The sequence below is a fragment of the Pterocles gutturalis genome, unplaced genomic scaffold (assembly GCF_000699245.1).
Source record: "Pterocles gutturalis isolate BGI_N339 unplaced genomic scaffold, ASM69924v1 scaffold36042, whole genome shotgun sequence".
In the NCBI taxonomy this organism is placed as follows: domain Eukaryota; kingdom Metazoa; phylum Chordata; class Aves; order Pterocliformes; family Pteroclidae; genus Pterocles; species Pterocles gutturalis.
The window spans coordinates 1,124-17,819 of record NW_010114016.1 but is presented as its reverse complement, the minus strand read 5'-3'; the positions used below and the strand labels follow the sequence as shown (position 1 = coordinate 17,819).

The 16,696-nt window shown below is 37.1% G+C and overlaps 1 protein-coding gene across 1 annotated transcript; it reads left to right on the top strand.

Moving 5' to 3' along the window:
• Positions 1-5,746: 5,746 nt before the first annotated feature.
• LOC104462674 (dual specificity protein kinase TTK-like) lies at positions 5,747-16,382 on the top strand (the record flags this gene model as incomplete). Its single annotated transcript, XM_010074715.1, has 9 exons — positions 5,747-5,891; positions 6,236-6,461; positions 10,921-11,027; positions 11,621-11,764; positions 14,412-14,520; positions 14,613-14,688; positions 14,771-14,868; positions 15,492-15,591; positions 16,259-16,382. Coding segments are annotated over exons 1-9 (1,129 nt in total), but the record flags the coding sequence as incomplete, so codon positions are not given.
• Between the last annotated feature and the right edge of the window lie 314 nt (positions 16,383-16,696).

Below are 16,696 nucleotides of genomic sequence, written 5' to 3'. Positions count from 1 at the left end.
GCATTAGCTGCCAGGACGGTCAAGGACTTTTCAGCGTCTCTGCTGTGCCAGTGTCTACAGGGGCAGGAGAAGCTGGGAGGGAGCACAGCCCCAATTACTAGCCCAGGATTTGATCCAATGGTCTATTCCATATCATGTATGTCATGCCCAGTATGTAAGCGAGGGCTGTGTCCGGCTCAGCTCTCTCTGGGTGATCTCTCACTCCAGGCTGTCTCCCTTGGGGTTGCCCCTCTCCCAGGGTCGTCTCCCTCCCTTGGTGAGCTCTCTGTCTTGGACACTTGGGCTCTTATCTCTGTTCCGGGAGTGCAGTTTTGGGACTCTCCCTGCTCCAGGATCATTAGCCAGGAATGGGCTGAGCCTTGGTGATCAGGTGGTGAGCAGTATCACTGTGTATCACTCATTTGTGCATATAACTATTATTATAATCATTATTATTATCATTATTATTCCCAATATTATTGTAGTTTAGTTATTAAATTGTTCTTATCTCAACCCAGGAGTCTCTTTTCCCTTTACCCCTTTAATTCTCTCCCCCATCCCCAGGAGGGAGAAGGGTGAGCGAGCGGTGTTGTGTAAAACTACAACAGTAGCTAATGCTAGAATTTCTATTTTTCCTGATTATATTCATAGTTAATGTTGCTAACTGTTTTAGATTATGATTTTTTTTTTTTTTTAACATTGAGTATTTTTGTTTCCCTTTAAGAAAATCCTGATTTAGGCTTTAGGACTTGTAAACAAAACCAGAGAAAGATTATGTGTGCATAAAGTTTTTTTTTAAAGCCTGGGTAGAGGCTTCAAAACCACCATGTTTCTATGTATTTTGGGAAATATTGACTGGCTAGAGGAGAGACTTCTACTAGTGGCAGCACTAGGGAACAGGTTAGAAGTTGACAAGTCTGTCTAGTTGGATAGCTAATTAATAATCCTTTAACCCAGTCTTGTAATTAGGATGTCATATGAGACATGAGGGGAACTGAAGTTGGAGAGTATTTGCAGGGCTTTGCCACTCATCTGAATTCAGGTTTTGGTGACTGCATATGGAAGAACTTAGCTTGATGTTTTCTAGTAACAGCATTTTTTTAACATCTGTCTGAAGTGAGCAGAAGTCACAGGATTTCTTTCATGTTCTTCCTACCATTGTAATTTGCTCTTTAAATTTTCACATAAAAGCTTCTATCATTTATCAAGCAGATCTTCTGCTTTCCCGTGGGATTTAAAGAAACACAGGGGACATGGTTTAGTGGTGGACTTCACAGGGTTAGATTTATAGCTGGACTTGATCTTAAAGATCTTTTCAGCCGAAATGATTCTATGAAAGCTGTTATCTGTTCCCTCAAAGGAGTAACAAAGACTAGCTTCTGCTGTAATATTTACAGAACAATAATTGATAACTGGGTGAATGACAGCTGGTGACGTCTTCCTGCAGATGGTTGTGTGTGTTATCATGCTTTCATTCTTACTTGCCTTGAACCAAAGTGGCAAGATCTCGAAGGCAGCAACTTTTAAACACTGAAATGTCTGTGTAATAGATCCCAACATTCAGGAAGGGTCTCTGGTAGTACTGTAGTGTGCTTTGGCAATGTTGATGAAACTGCACTTGGAAGGAGATGCATGGGTAAAGTTCCTGATTTAGAGGTGGCATTTTTACCTCTTCTACACAGAGTAGAGGACTTAACTCAAAGCTCTTCAGCGTATGGTCTTTTGACATTAGTAGACACTTTAATTGGACCATAGGATCAGAGCTAAGCAGATATTTAACATAACAGTTGTATCTACAATGGTCTGGGGGTATAAGGAAAATATAGGTAATAGGATAACATAAATATATTTTACTAGGCTGACCAGTTTATTTGGAGGAAAAAGCCAGGCAAGCTCTTGGGCATTTGCTTAAATTTTTTGCTAACCTGTACAGCTCCTTAGATAAACAGGTGCAATATTTCAGTAGATTGCAGGGGCAGGAAGAGGTCAATTCTTGTTCAATAATTAAAAAGTATTTTCATACTTTCTCAAAGTTTACGTTTAAGGACAAACCGCATCTGGCTCTGTTCAGAAACTGAACAAATAGTGTAACACAGCAAATCCAGTATTTCAAGACTAGATGCTGTTATTTCTCTTTAGTATCAGTAAATATTGTTGGGTGTATGATGCCAGAAGGCCTATGGATAACCGGTGCTGCCACTTCATCCACTTACAGCATATACTGCTCTTCCAGTCCCTGTCCCTTGGCTCCTCATCTAGTGGGTCTGTACGAGGGAGAGAAGTTACTTTATTGTGCTTTTTTTAAAGGTTGTTCTGGGTCTTCCTGATCTCTGCACAAACGTTCTCCCTGTTCTTTGCTTCCTTGTCTCTAACCTCCCCTCCTATATGGCTTTTCTATACCTCCAGTGTGCTGGCATGTAGCCATTACAGTTAAAAACGCAGTTCCTACTGAGTGCATATGTAACATGTTACTATTTTAAGTCTTTGCTGTCTTGTCAGATTTTGAAAGCACTTCACACGAGAAATAAATGGCAGATGCTTTCTTTAAAAGTGATCATGCAGCAGATTAAACCAAAATGAGACTCTGAATACTTGCTTACAGTTGAACTTTGGCATGAGTAGAAAGATTAATTGCAAATCATGACAATACAGAGGTGATTATGCCTTTAATATATTTTTTTTTCAATCTGTAAATATCATAACAAGCTGACACATTTGGAGGTGCTTGCCCTTAGTCCAAAAGCAGTCTTTGAGCTTTTTTTGTCCTGTTTTATTACTAACTAGGAATAGTTTTATTGATTTAATGAAAACTATATTTCTGGGATGTCATGAAGATGAGGCAAGCTCACAGCGTATACTGATGTTCATGTACTTTTCGATGTCTAACCATTCCATTTTTGATACACAGGAGCTTCTTCAGGATGGAGAGCTACATTTTCTGCCTTTGCTGGATTCTTGGGATCATCTGAGATAGTCTGACCCTCATGTATGTCAGCTTTTTGACAAGGCATATCCTTTCTTCAGGAGATATTTTCTTCATACAGTACACCTTGAACAGTTAAGCAGCACACCAGAAATGTAAGTTTGACATGTACTGATGAGAGTTAAGATCAAATTTATGCAGAAAATTATTATTTTTTTTGTCTATTACATTTTGCAAGCTATCACTGTAAACAGAATGTTTAACCTTTTACATTAGTCAGGATAATATAAATATTGTGTTTTTAAAAAAAAAATCCATTTGGGAATTGTTAGCAATTACAGCTGTAATGAGAGATTATGGTATTACTAACCCTGAGGTAAATTTCTTTTCATTTTCTTGGTACTTCAGGTACCTAGATTTAAATTGCCAGCTGCTTAAATGATTGAAGTCACTTACATATAGCATTTAATAGCTAAGCTACTGTTCTGAAAGATTAAAAAAAAAATCTTTTAACTTTTTCCAAAATACCAAATTGAGTGATATTCACTTTTACCTTAACTTTGTTTTTACGTTTTTCCCTTCTTTCTTCTCTCTCAATGCACTCTTAACAAACTGGTGTGCACTCTGCCCTAGTTTGCACTTGGGAACTTGTAAGCTCTTACCTAGTTAGCTTGTTCTTCAGAAAGAATTGTACTTCTGCTGGATGTCCCTTTTCACCCATAATATCTTTTCACACTTCTGCGTGTCTATTAAACTTGCAAGGTTGTGACCATCTCTCCTTGTTGGTGAGAAGATCCCTGGATCCTCTTTCTGTCACAAACCGTGCTAATGCTGTAGATGCATAGTGTATCTTTGAAGATATATGTTTGTTTTCTTACTGATATAATTTATTTCTCTGAACTCTTTTCAGGCAGAGATGCATAGTTCGTCCCTATCTCATCACAGCCTTAATTTTGCTACGGCTTGCCCAGAATTACTCCTGGTTTGGTTTAGTTTGTATGGAAGTGGTAATTTTCAAATAATTCCCTGTCTTCATGGCTGACCGTGAGAGCAGATGGTTGGAGTTGGATATTTATCTATGACTTTGCCCACTTCTAGCCAATTTTGTTCATGCTTCTCCAACACAATGTTAGTTGGAATGAAGCTTTGTAATTTGGTTTTCAGATTGAATTATAATGAATGAATTTGCAAGGTGTTTGAGTCAAATGTAGACATACAGAGACAGTTTTGTATAGCATACCTCTGAGTAAAGAAAACTATATTTTTTTGTTAGTAAGCTGCCACCCACATCAGTGATGCTGTGCCATCACATCCTTTGAAAAAATTAGATGGCTTGTTCTTTGAAAATATGCATGAGTTTGCCCTTCCTGAACCAAGAGATTATAGAAAGATTAAACATACATAATTTTGTCTTAATACTTTTACAAATATTTACTTTTGTAAGCTTCAAATTACCCCAGCTATGTGGATATAATTCTTAGAAGCTGACAAAGTACACAGATTTGCTTTAGAGTTATCCCAGCCTGCCCACAGGCTGTGAAACTCTGGAGGTGTGTCTTTGGTATTTCACGTGTGAACTTTCTACGCCTTCTGATTACTGTCTCCTGGCTAGCCCTCCCTTCCACTGTCAGTTTTTAATTTGTGTTGGATGGTGTTCCTTAATAAAGCAGACATTCCAGCCGGGAATTAATACCAAGTTGAATATTATTCATTCCAAGCAGTGTAGTGTAGTAATTTGTTATATATCCCTTACTGGTTCACCTGCATTCAGTAGTTAATCTCTTACAATGAATCCTTTTGTATGGACATCTAGGCGGTAAAATTTTGCAACAGCAAAACCTAATGAGAACTAGGACGAGGAATTATTTCGGAATGTTTTATTTAGAATCTCAGTGGTATAAATAAGCGCACCCCATTTCAATTAAGTGCTGCTTTAAAGAAGGATAATATTAAAATTGAGGTAGAACAAGAATAAACTGATATTTTTCAAAGCACATCTCGCTGTCCAACTATGCATGTATGATGTTAAATACAAAATATCATGCCCATTACAGAGAGGAAGTAATGCTAAAAGTTGGGTTGTAAGTATCTCTAATGTCTTGAAACTTATATTTCTACTGTGATAGGAAAGGTTAATATTTTTAAAACTTTAAGTTTATAGTATCAAATTTTCTTTCCATATGAAAAATGTTTACGTTTAAGGGAGGTGTATGTGTGACACATGTGAGGTAGTCTAACCCAACCGTACAGCTGTCATCAAATGGTAATCTCTCCTTCCTGCCTTCCCTTTCTCTTGCCTGTATGGTGACACAGTCGAGTGAGCAGAAAAAACAGCAAGCAAAAGAATAAAGCACTTCCCCCGTTTTGTGTTTGTCCCTGAGCCAGGTCATCATGAGGTCTGATGAATGCTTGTTCCATTGCTGTTTATTCAAGAGGAGTAGCAGGAGTGTATGGCTAGGAGGAGGACTGCCTCTTAGCCATCCTAATCTATGGATTTAGGATGTGATTTCATACAGTAGATTCATAGCTATTCAGGCAACATATCCCACTCCCCATTTTATTGCAACACTGGATATACCTTATTGGAAAGGGTTCTGTGAAGCGTGGACTAGTATTCGGGCAGATCAGATAAGCACGATTCCTTTTGCTCATCTACATTGGCTTCTGCTAAGAAGTTTACTTGTGTAACTACATTGACAAAGGCATAGTAGAGTATGTTACATAATGTGGTTGAGACTCAATCTGTGAAATATACATGAGAGGTTTCCCATGTTAATTCCAATGAAGGTGAGCTACAGCAGGGTTCTTCAGTAACTTCCCTGGTTTTTAACCTTGTGTCTGCAGATGGAGGAGGAGGACCTAAGTGAAAGAGGATTGCCGCAAATTGCTTCAATCATGAATAGAGTTAGAGACTTGAAAAATAAATACAGAAATGAAGACAATATCACAGATGAACTCAACTATACTAAAATCTCATCTGATACAACAGGTATGTGTTTTTGTTACTTTATTGTCACTTATGCAACTGATCGTAATGGCTCTTTCACTCTTAGCCTAGGCTAACTGAAAGGATTTGAGGTTTAGCATTTCTTCAGTGTTAATGACCACAAAATCCATTTAATCTCTTCTTGTTTCTTAACTGTGTTGCTCTAATCGTGTTAAAAAACCAAAAAAAAAAAAAACCCAAAAAACCAACCAACCAAATCAAAAAACAAACCCACGCACAAAAAATCCCCGACACTAGTCTTTTTACATGAAAGCTTATAAAAAGTTTTTTGTTCTGTTCATATTTGCTGCGATTTTAATAAATTTCCTTTGCTGTTTTTCTGTCAGATAACTCTGGAACTGTTAATCAAATAATGATGACAACAAATAATCCGGAGGATTGGCTGTGTTTTTTGCTCAGGCTAGAGAAAAAGGGTATTCCTCAGATGGATGTTAGCCTACTGAACAGGCTCATTGGTCGTTACAGTCAAGCAGTGACTGCGTTACCTGCAGAAAAGCATAGTCAAGATGAGAGCTATGCTCGCATCCTTGTGAGATTTGCTGAGTTGAAAGCGTAAGTATAAATTTTCAATTTTCAATAGAAGAACGCACTGTTCACAATTCTGAATTTGAATGAGGATACAAATAGTTTGTTCTCATTAGTAGTTTCTGCAACAAATTATAATTTTGAGTAGAGGTGTTTTCATATCGACTCCTTGCAACTGTGAGTAGCTTTGGCTAGTCAGCTTATCTGTTGTCTCCACAGTACTTACATTTTTTTGTACATGCTAACAAACATGTTCAGAGCTATTTGATTTAGAGATGTTAACACTTTTTTGGGGTTCTGTGTGTAAGGTGTGTGGGTAAATAGCATGAGACCCTTTTTTTCTTCAGCTTTATACTTGAGCTCAAAAGAAGCTGCATTAGGTGAAATCTGATACAACTTTGGGTAACTATAATGTGCGTATTCAACTGTATGTTATTTCCTTGTGGATGTCTATAATTTATGTGTCTGTGAGGCAGACAACTTGCTATTATCCGATCCATCTAGTCAAAGCATAGTGGTCTATCCTTGTCTGCTTTCTCCCTTGCTAGGAAGGACGCATCCCAGCTACATTCAATAGCTGTCTTAGGGTAGGAAGAATGTCTCAGAACATCATTCTGTGCTTCCATACTTATGAAATTAGTTTTGATTGTGGCTATTTATTGCTTTATTCAATCCAGATTTGAGCAGTGTGGTTCTTCAGATATAATTTGGGACAGGGTTATAATTTGATATTTTTTTTTGTACAGAGTTCTTTTGTCACTTGAAATACTGTGACGTATTTGAAGAGCTGTGTTTTAACATTGCAGCAATCCTTAACAATTAGAGTTGAGCAGGTGGTCTTCCAGCGAAGATAGCTGGTCTTTTTCTGTTTCTCGTATGTCCTCCTATTTGGCTTTTTGGCAGGTGGCTTGATCTTGCAGCATGATATGGTCTGCTGCTTTGTACTGTTATTTGCATGGAACTTACTAAAAGCATACAATGGAAGTAATCTGTTGAATCTACTGTTGAGAAACAAGCAGGAGTGAATAATGACCTGCTGTGAATCCTTAGTATCTTGAAGAGGTAAGGTGTGTTTGTGTAAGTGGAGTAAAGCATATCTTCCAGAAAGACCTCTTGTCTTTAAAGATACTGAGAGATGGTATTGTTCAGAGGTTAGTCGCTTTTCCTCAGAACAGAAATTGTGCGACATAGGCTTCCATCTCATACTTGCCAGAATTTCTTTTCCAGAATGGTGATTGGATGCTATTATCAAGTCAAGTCTGTTATCTCATTACATACAGTAGGAGCTGAAGTTCAGAAAGATTATTTACTACCTCCCTAATAACTTTAAAACTCTTGGTCCTCTTTCTACTTGCTCTTTAAAACATGGTTTTAAAGGTGGATAGCTCCTAAGTGGATACTAGATCTGTGTTCAGTATTCTGCGTATTGTATTGCAGAAGGCAAAACTGAATGCGATGTCAGTAGCTTGTTAATGGTAGAATGCATGAATATTATTAACAGTTTTAGTTGTGGTGTCCCACTGAAATGTCTAGTTGCATCAGTGCTGCAGACTTGAGGGATCCTGTTGGGAGAGTAGTCTTATCTTGTTTCACTGTTAAAATGCACTCTTTGTGGCTATACCTTCTGCTTTGGTAACTAGCATTACTGCAGCATCTACCCAGCTCACAGGGTAGTTCAGATCTGCTCTTTTTATCTATTGCTTTGTATTTTTAATTGGCAAATACCATCTGCCGTAGGTTTCCTGACTTGCTAATGAAAATAATTTTTAGAAAAAGATGAACGACCCACTCCCAAATCCCTCTTAAATGTACCCACCAAAATCTGATATAACATCAATCCTAATGGAATTTTGCTGTAAGTATCTCCCTAAATGGTCCCCCATCTGAAAATTACTTTTGGAGATTAGCCAGTTCTTAATAATTTATTATAAGCTAATGCTTTCTGATGCATTGTGGCATATACTAAAGTCAATTGCCTATACGAAACTACATGTAACCACACCAGAACATCAAATTGCTTTTGACTGATTGTATCTAAAAAAACCAACAATGTTGCTTGTCTGTAGTTTTTGGAGATGAATGTTAGTGAGTGGTTATTTAGATCTTTTGTGTTTGGCATGTTCAGTCAGTACTCAACAGTTCTCTTGATGTTTGAGATTACCCTAGTGTTTGACTCACCTCTGTTCCTGTCTGTTGGTTTGTGTAGTGCTATCTATTTTGTCTCTGCTCAGTTTTAGCTTCTGTTAAAGAAAATCCTCTCATCTTATGACTCATCAGAGTGCTTCTGATTTATTTTTTTAGCTATTGCAAGTAAAGTAACACTTCTGATACTTAGGCGCTCTGATGATACTACCTTCGGTGGGAGGAGAAAGGTGCTCTTCAGTAGAATTCTGTTTGCTGTTCTCCCAAGTGTTCCACCTAACAGGAAAAGCAAGTCAGAGCATGACAAACTTTAGAAGCAGTGACAACCGCTTGGGATTTTAGTGTCTGTTGGCATCAACACCATTTTCTTCTGATCAAAGCTGGACTATTCATTCTTGGCACTGAGCCTGTTTTGTCTTGGTATCTTCTCTAGCTGAAACCTGACTATGCCAAAACCTTTTGACCTATTATGATACTGAGGTTGTTTGAAGAACCCTTAAATGTCCTCTGAAATAGGCAGAGGTTAACAGCCAGCTGTGTCTGTGATTGATTATTGGTATTGCATGTTAACCGTGCCGGGCCTGCTTTCGTGTGGTGCTTCTGACTGTAGCACAGTGCCACCAAGTGTGTGGCAGTCAATGCCTATGGCTGACGTTAGGTCTTGTTCTGCATATTGCTGTCCAAGTTGTTGCTGCTTTCTATAGGAACTTAAATTTTGACATGCTTTTTGAAAGTGAGTGTAATTTGTGTGTTACAGCTGAATTTGTGTTACTCTGACTTTGCCTGCAGGTGGGTTATTCTGTGTCTGTCCGATTGCTCTGGATGATCACAGCTGAGTTTATTGAACTTACTGGAGTCCAGTAATGTGCCTAAACTGTGATAGAGACTTTTCTCATTCTTAATTCCACAGAATTCTACTAGATATAAGTTCTCTTTAGCTTTCCATGTTGTATTTTTCTTATACTTATTTTTTAAGCCATTGTCATGAATTTTTCACCATCCCCACTTCTAAGTACCACCTTTGCTTACCTGTTGAAGCAGGATGGAATTTTAGAAGCAATTCCTTTTCCTTGATTGTGGATTTTGCTAATAATTGGTTAAAGAACTCTCTTTTTAGTATGTATGTATATAGATAAAAAAAGTGGGAGGGAATCCATTGAAACGTAATGTTTAATTTATTTCATAGTGATATAGATCTGGGCCTTTTCTATCTTGACAAGTATTTACTTAAGCTGTAGATCCTCTGGAATATTTAAATGTTGGTGTACTGTGTGGAGGCATCTCAATTGTCCTGCTGAGCTACGGCTGATTGTAAAACTAGCATTAAAATTTAGTAAAAATAAACCATTAAAAGTGAAGTATCTTGTCTGGACTTTGGGGCACCGTCTCTATGTTTTTGAAGTATACCATATTTGCCATTGCTGCTTCCAGTGTGTCTGTAGAAAACAGACTTCAATCCACCTTGTGCTACCAAGTTTGACTGATAAGACTCTTGCCTAGGAGTCTGAGGAAAACAGAATGAATTCCCTGCATCTTGTAAGGAGTTGATATTCCAATAGAGCCCTTGCTAGAGGTACCTATTGGATAAATGCTCTCCTTGTGTCCTAGATTTCTATAGGTACAGTATTACACAGGTACCAAGAGAAGCAACTTCTTTCAGTGACCTCCATCTCTGCTAAGGGAATCTGACAATTTGGGTGCAGTTGCGGAAGCTCTCCAATGCAGAAAAAGGTCCACCTCCTGGAAAATTTTGGAGTTCAGTATTGCTTTAGTGTAATGGGTTGGAAACTGTGGCCATATTGCTGCAGAATATAAATAAGGGTATATAATATTTCTTCAGACTTGATTAGTATGATACATTTTTCCACACATGGTATTTCTAAAGCAATCTCCTCCCTGTCCTTCTGCCTTGCAACCTCCTTTGTTATAGGAGTGGATGCATCTAGAAGAATGGAGAGTGTTTTCTGGATAGAGTCAGTGTGTAGCCTGGAAGGGCTACAGGTGGGTGTTCTGTACAGGTTAGGGGGTGTTCTGAGGGAAAATATCTGCATATTTTAAGGAAAAATACAAGCAGTGACAAAGAATGAGTCCTTAATCTTTCTTTTCATGTTTGAGCACATTCTGGATTTTGGAAAGAGTCAGCGTGATATCTTTCAGTTATGAGCTTTTTAAGACTCTTTGCTTATTTGTGCTTTGCTAATGGCTCTAAGAAAGAGGAAAAACTTCAACTGTAGATGGATTACTTTTTCCAGAATTATCTAAAGCCATCACCAAGCATGTGGAACTTCATCCTTATTACTTAGGCTCTTCACTTTGTGTAACTATTGACGTGCTTTCTTTACAGTCTTCAAGATCCAGAGGAGGCACGGGACCAATTTCATCTAGCCAGACTGAACTGCAAGAAATTTGCTTTTGTGCATGTGGCTTTTGCGCAGTTTGAACTATCACAAGGTGTGTAGAAAATCTTGTTTGGTGTTGCTGTTCTGTGTTATTCTAGGTTTTGTTGTTCTAAACTTCTACTTTGTTACATCATTTGCAAAGAAACTGATAGGTACTAAATAGAAAAAGAAAACAAGAACATGTGCGTTCATTTTTAATGAGAGTATGTGCACAGTTCTTAAGTTTTTTACTGTTTTAGAAGTAACTTTCAAACAATATGAAGATTGGTAGTGATTTCTATTTTTCTTTTTTTTTTTAAGATTAGGTCTTACAGTGGGAGGTATGAGTAAGGCTCTTGTATTGAAAAATTATGATCAAATTTGGGTGGTAATTTCCCTTTAGGTACCTTCAGCTTGCTTGTGGGAGAAATTCTGGCTCCTTCGAAAAAACAACTGGAGATTCTTTGTGTGTGTGTTTTTTTTTAACTTTTAATTAAACCAAAATGTGTTGTAAATATGCAATTTGGTCCAATTAAATTTCTCCCTCTGCCACTCAGGTTCTGAATAGAAGATAGCATGAATGTAATGAAGTCTTTAAAAAAAGACTATGTTGCCCTAGTGTAACTGTCTTCTATTTTCTTGATTTCTGTGTTCCTTACTACTTAGGAAATGTGAAGAAGTGTAAGCAGCTCCTTCAGAAAGCTGTGGAGTGCTCTGCTGTTCCACTAGAAATGCTGGAAACTGCTCTACGAAACTTTAATTCCCAAAAAAAGCAGTTGCTTTCAGATGAGGAGAAAGAGAACTTACTAGGTAATTGCAATTTCGTAAAACGTTGGATGAATTTATGCCTGTTGTAATTCTCGATTAAAAAAAAAAAATCTGTCTAATGTTTGTCCCTTCTAGATACAAACTTCTAATCTGCTATTGTCTAATAGTCACATTAGTCTGATAGTCTGTATTATCAATCTAATTCCTTCTGTATTTGGTTCCAGCTTTGATACAGTGACTGTAGTTTGCAGGAGCCATAGGGATGGTAGATCCTCTAGTTCTGCAGAAAGTGTTCCTCTGACTGTCATTAGGTATTTGTACTTTATAGTAGAGACTCACAGCTGAAAGTGTGAAATAAGAGCTACTGGTAGTAGGGAAGAATTAGAACTGAAACATAGAGATTAATCTATGCAGATAGCTTAATTTGAGGTGTATCTTGTGACAGGCTGGTGAAGTTCTGACAGTAATTTCAGTGAAGTCAAATCTAGGAAAAATAATCCATTTCAACTTTATTTTAAAAATGGACAAAACCCATGTATTTATTAGTACAAAATTGAAGGGCTTGGCTATACCATAAAACAATTCTGATACTGGTTGCTGGATATATAACTTCAATAAGGGAACAGTTACCTCCTGGAGTTGCCAAGAGATAAATTTGTTTGGAGTGGAATTGAGATAAAAACCATGGTTTGACTTGAATATTGAAGTGCATAGAGCTAACTCTTCTAAGAGTGGTGTCTAACACTTCCATATTTTTACTTTGTATAAGGGCAGAATTACTGCAGAAGAGGTCTGGTTTCATTTCCTTAGGGACATGACTTCAGGAATGTGGTTGGAGATTTGTTTTTTTTGAATCAACCTTTGCATGAAACACTAGTTGGATGGGCTGGGGGTGGCGATGTCTGGTAACACTTGCAATAATATTCAGTTATGGTATTAATTTTTTAGTAAACTTTATTTTTGGTCCTGTTCTGTTTACCACTAGTCAGATGTAGACATGGTAAGTGCCACAGCTGATGTACTGTGCCCCAGGAAGTCTAGAAGCCTTGGGTTTCATTCCTTTTTCCTGTCTTTCATTCCTGCACAGCAATCTAAAGTATTTAATATACCAGGTGTAATCAAAGAGGTTTAGTTGGAAAAAAATGATTTGGTACTTAAAAAAAACATAGGTCATAAAATCATTTTAGAATCATGTAGGTTGGAAAAGACTCTTAAGATGAGAGTCCAACTGTAGTCATGAGTAGTATGAGGCAGATAGGCAGCCTCAGCCCGTGAGGGAATAAAAACATTGCAGATCACTAACTGAATGTGAGAGTCCAGTGGTAAGCTTGGGCAAAAAATCTTTGTGCATATGGCAAAAAGAAAACAAACTGTGGGATGTGTGTGAGGTGGGGATGGTACTGTATTGAGGCACTTTTTTATTTAACTGAGTAGTTTGGTGTATTAGCATTAGTAGTTTATAAAAAAATAAGGACGAGAAATAGCTAATGCTGCAGTGTTCATCTGGCAGAAGTCAGGCTTCTGCTGGCTGGAGATAGAAGGGGGACGTGGGAGGATTCAAAATAAAAATCAAATTAGTTTTAATGAACTGATCCAGAATTAAAAAATGTTAAGAGAAATGGTATATAAAGTCCTTACGTTGTGATTTCTTGAGAGGCTGTGGATAGCTGTGAATTCTTCTGTTTATTGACCAAGGAAGTAATTTCCTGTACTAATGGAAAACAAGGCCTATGTGATGTAAAAGATCATGTTCTATAGTATCTTCGTTGTCTTTGATTTTTTTTTTTTTTAAAAACATGTTCCTTGGTGTCTGTCTTTTAAAAAATATATCTTATATTGTGGAAGAGATCTTCCTATCTGAATAACCAGATGTTAATTTCCATTTGAGAAAGGGATTGTCAGGAAAATAACTCTCTGCAGTAGCAGGGAGGTTGTAAGGATTGTCTAGACTGTTGTACCTTTGAAATACTACCTGTGGAACAAGGTGGGTTTTGATGCATAATTTAGGATTTATTATAGTTATTTAGGTGTGGGTGTCACATAATAGGAATGAACAACGAAAGATTCCAAATGTGAGTGGTTTTAAATCTCCTGAGGAGTCCTTGTGGAGCAAGCTTTGGAAGCATCCTTCAGATGATGCTGTTTTGGAGTGGAGGGTTATTCTTGGAATGTAGATTTGGAAAATAATCTTCCTCTGGAAGCATGGGTTTATTCCTCACTGCCCCAAGATACTACTCAAACCAATGGTTTTGGTGCTTGTATTCCTCCTGCATATAGGATAAGATGAACAGTGAGGTTTTTCAGCTAGAGGTTAAATTGCTTGGAGAGTCTTTGGACATCTTGAATCTCCCTTTTATGTATTTAAACGTAGTTTACAACTATAGCTGGGTAGGAAACAAGTAGCTAATATATTTAACAATTGTTGCAGGCCATTTTGCTCATCCTGGAAAGCTCCTCCTGGTTTTAAGTCTGTGTTTTTTTTCTTTTTTCATCTCAATTATCAAATCTTATGTAATTATTAAAAATATCTGTCTGCATCAGTAGAAAATAGTGATATATGTTGTTGATACTAGATTACTGCAAAGTATGTATTTGTAAATTTAACTTCTTATGAAAGAACACTTTTTTCCTCTTGAAACAAATACAGTCTGCAGTATTATCTGAATAATTCTGACTAATTTACCTACAGTATCGAGTACACAAGAGTCTGGACTTCAGAGCATAGCTGGAAATCACAGAGGCATAAAAAGGAATGACTCTGGTGAAAATTCTTCTTCTGTTACCAGACTTTTTCTTGGGTAATGGCTTGATTTCTTATTTAATGCCTTAAAACATCATCAAAACCAAACAGGCCCTACAGTGTTGTGTTTTTTTTTCTTCTTGCCTTTAGAGAGGAGAAGTCACAGGAACTTGATGCTCTAGTTAATTACCAGAATCCATTAAGACCACTAAACAAATCTAACCAGGTAGAACATGTGACATTTTGCTTCAAAATATTAAACTTTTCATTCTGCTTTACACATCTGCTAACCTTCAGTTTGCTCTTAGGCCTGCCCCTTTGGGAGGGTTCCTGTTAAACTAGTAGCTGATGCTGGTGATGATGTGAAGATGACTGATATCCCCCTTACAGCTAGTGTTTTGAAGAGGTATGGTGGCTGGGTTTGCTACACCACAACAGATCTTAATATTCTTTCAATGGTGTTTTTATTGGATAGTGGAAATGTCAAATGTTCATGTTAAAATTGATCTAAAGATTATTGACAAATAGTCATTATAATTGCAATAGGTATTGCAATACCCTGCTTCCTGTCTTACTACTCAGATTTTTTGTATGAGAGCATGCAAAGATGAATTTCTTGTTCTAGCTAATGAGTAGGCTCAAAAGGAATGGAGATTAAGGCAAAAATAAATTTGTTCAAAATAACTACATTTTTTGTATTCCAGTTCCTAAAATTAGATATAATTAGTCATGTAACTTCCAAAATATTTTTAAATCCTAATTTTTAACATAATCCATATGATAATGATTATATTAAGAAAGTGGTTATGCTCATTGTATTGTGTAACTGTTCAGCAGTTGGTGGCATTGTTACATATTTGTTTTGTATTGTTTCTCACTTGGCTATCAGAGTAGACCTGCTTTTCCCTGTATTTGAAACCTGTAGTCAAAAGTCTTCACACAACTGCCCTTTTTTTCATCTGGTTCACAAAAGGCAATTGTTACATTATATGTTGGCATGTGATGTAATTAACAATGTTTTTTCAATAGGCAAATATCCAGCTCCAAATGTACAGCCTTCATTGCACCTTTTCCACCATCAGAACCAAAATCTGGTGGGGGTGATTCATATGACCTGGGAGACTTACAGGTAACTTAAATATTTTTAAAATAGATATAAGGAACTCTGCCTGGCTGTCCTGTGGTATTAGAAAGCAAACTAATAACATTAAGAAATAAGATAAAAATGCCCCGTACATTAAGTAATGAGTTGTGAATGGGAACATTCATTGTGGCTTTTAAATTTGAAAATTGTTATGCATAGTCAGGCATTAACAAAGAGCTTCCTCTGAACAATACATCTGATGGGAGAAATGGGGCGAGGGGGGTGTTAGAAGTCTGTCACATGATTTATAAAGAGGGGGTAATCAGGTTTCATCTTGACTACAGGAGCCCTTTCAGCTGTAGTCATGAGTTTTAACATGGGAAGTACTCTATTCAATGAAGTCCGTTTAATTGAGTTCATTAAGTGCTCTGTGGAGCTGTAAATTATGGCTTTTGATGGAGATGAATTTAGAGCTATGCCTTGCATTTTCATGTCCTGTGGCCCTGTCCCCCAAAAGAAAATTCAATAATAGCCTTTAGGTCTTTGTTGTAGAAACTGTATGATAGAAATTCAGTGTCTTGATCGATTTAAAAATAGGATTAGGATCAGTAATACTCGTATGTGTCAGTCATTAATTATCATAAGGAAACATATTTTGGACACTATGTTTTGGATCTCTTGTTTCTTTTTAAGATGTTTTCGATTTCTTTAGTCCTTACAAGAAAAAAATTATTTCCAATTGCAGCTGTTGGATGAGAACAGCTTAGAAACAGCTACCAATTCAAGCATAACTCTCAAAACCAAAATGGATACAAGTCTTACGATGAAAAGAGAAGGTAACTATTAATATGTGATGTTTTAGTAGTTTGAAATGGAATAAACATTGAAAATTTGCTGTTCCATATTTAAAAAAAATGCATTGCTAAGTAAAATATTCTTCAGAAAGTGACAAGTTGGTCTGCTTGGAACTGATGAGAATTTGATTGAAATTTGGCTTTTGAGTGGTACCTGTGAAAGTAGTGTAAAAAAAAAACAACCAACCAAAAAAACCCCAAAAACAAAAACAACCCAAAACCCCCCACTGCAATACTGTCCAAAAGTGTAGAGTGCTGGGCTTGAAGTAAAATGCCAACATATAGTGCCAATTCAT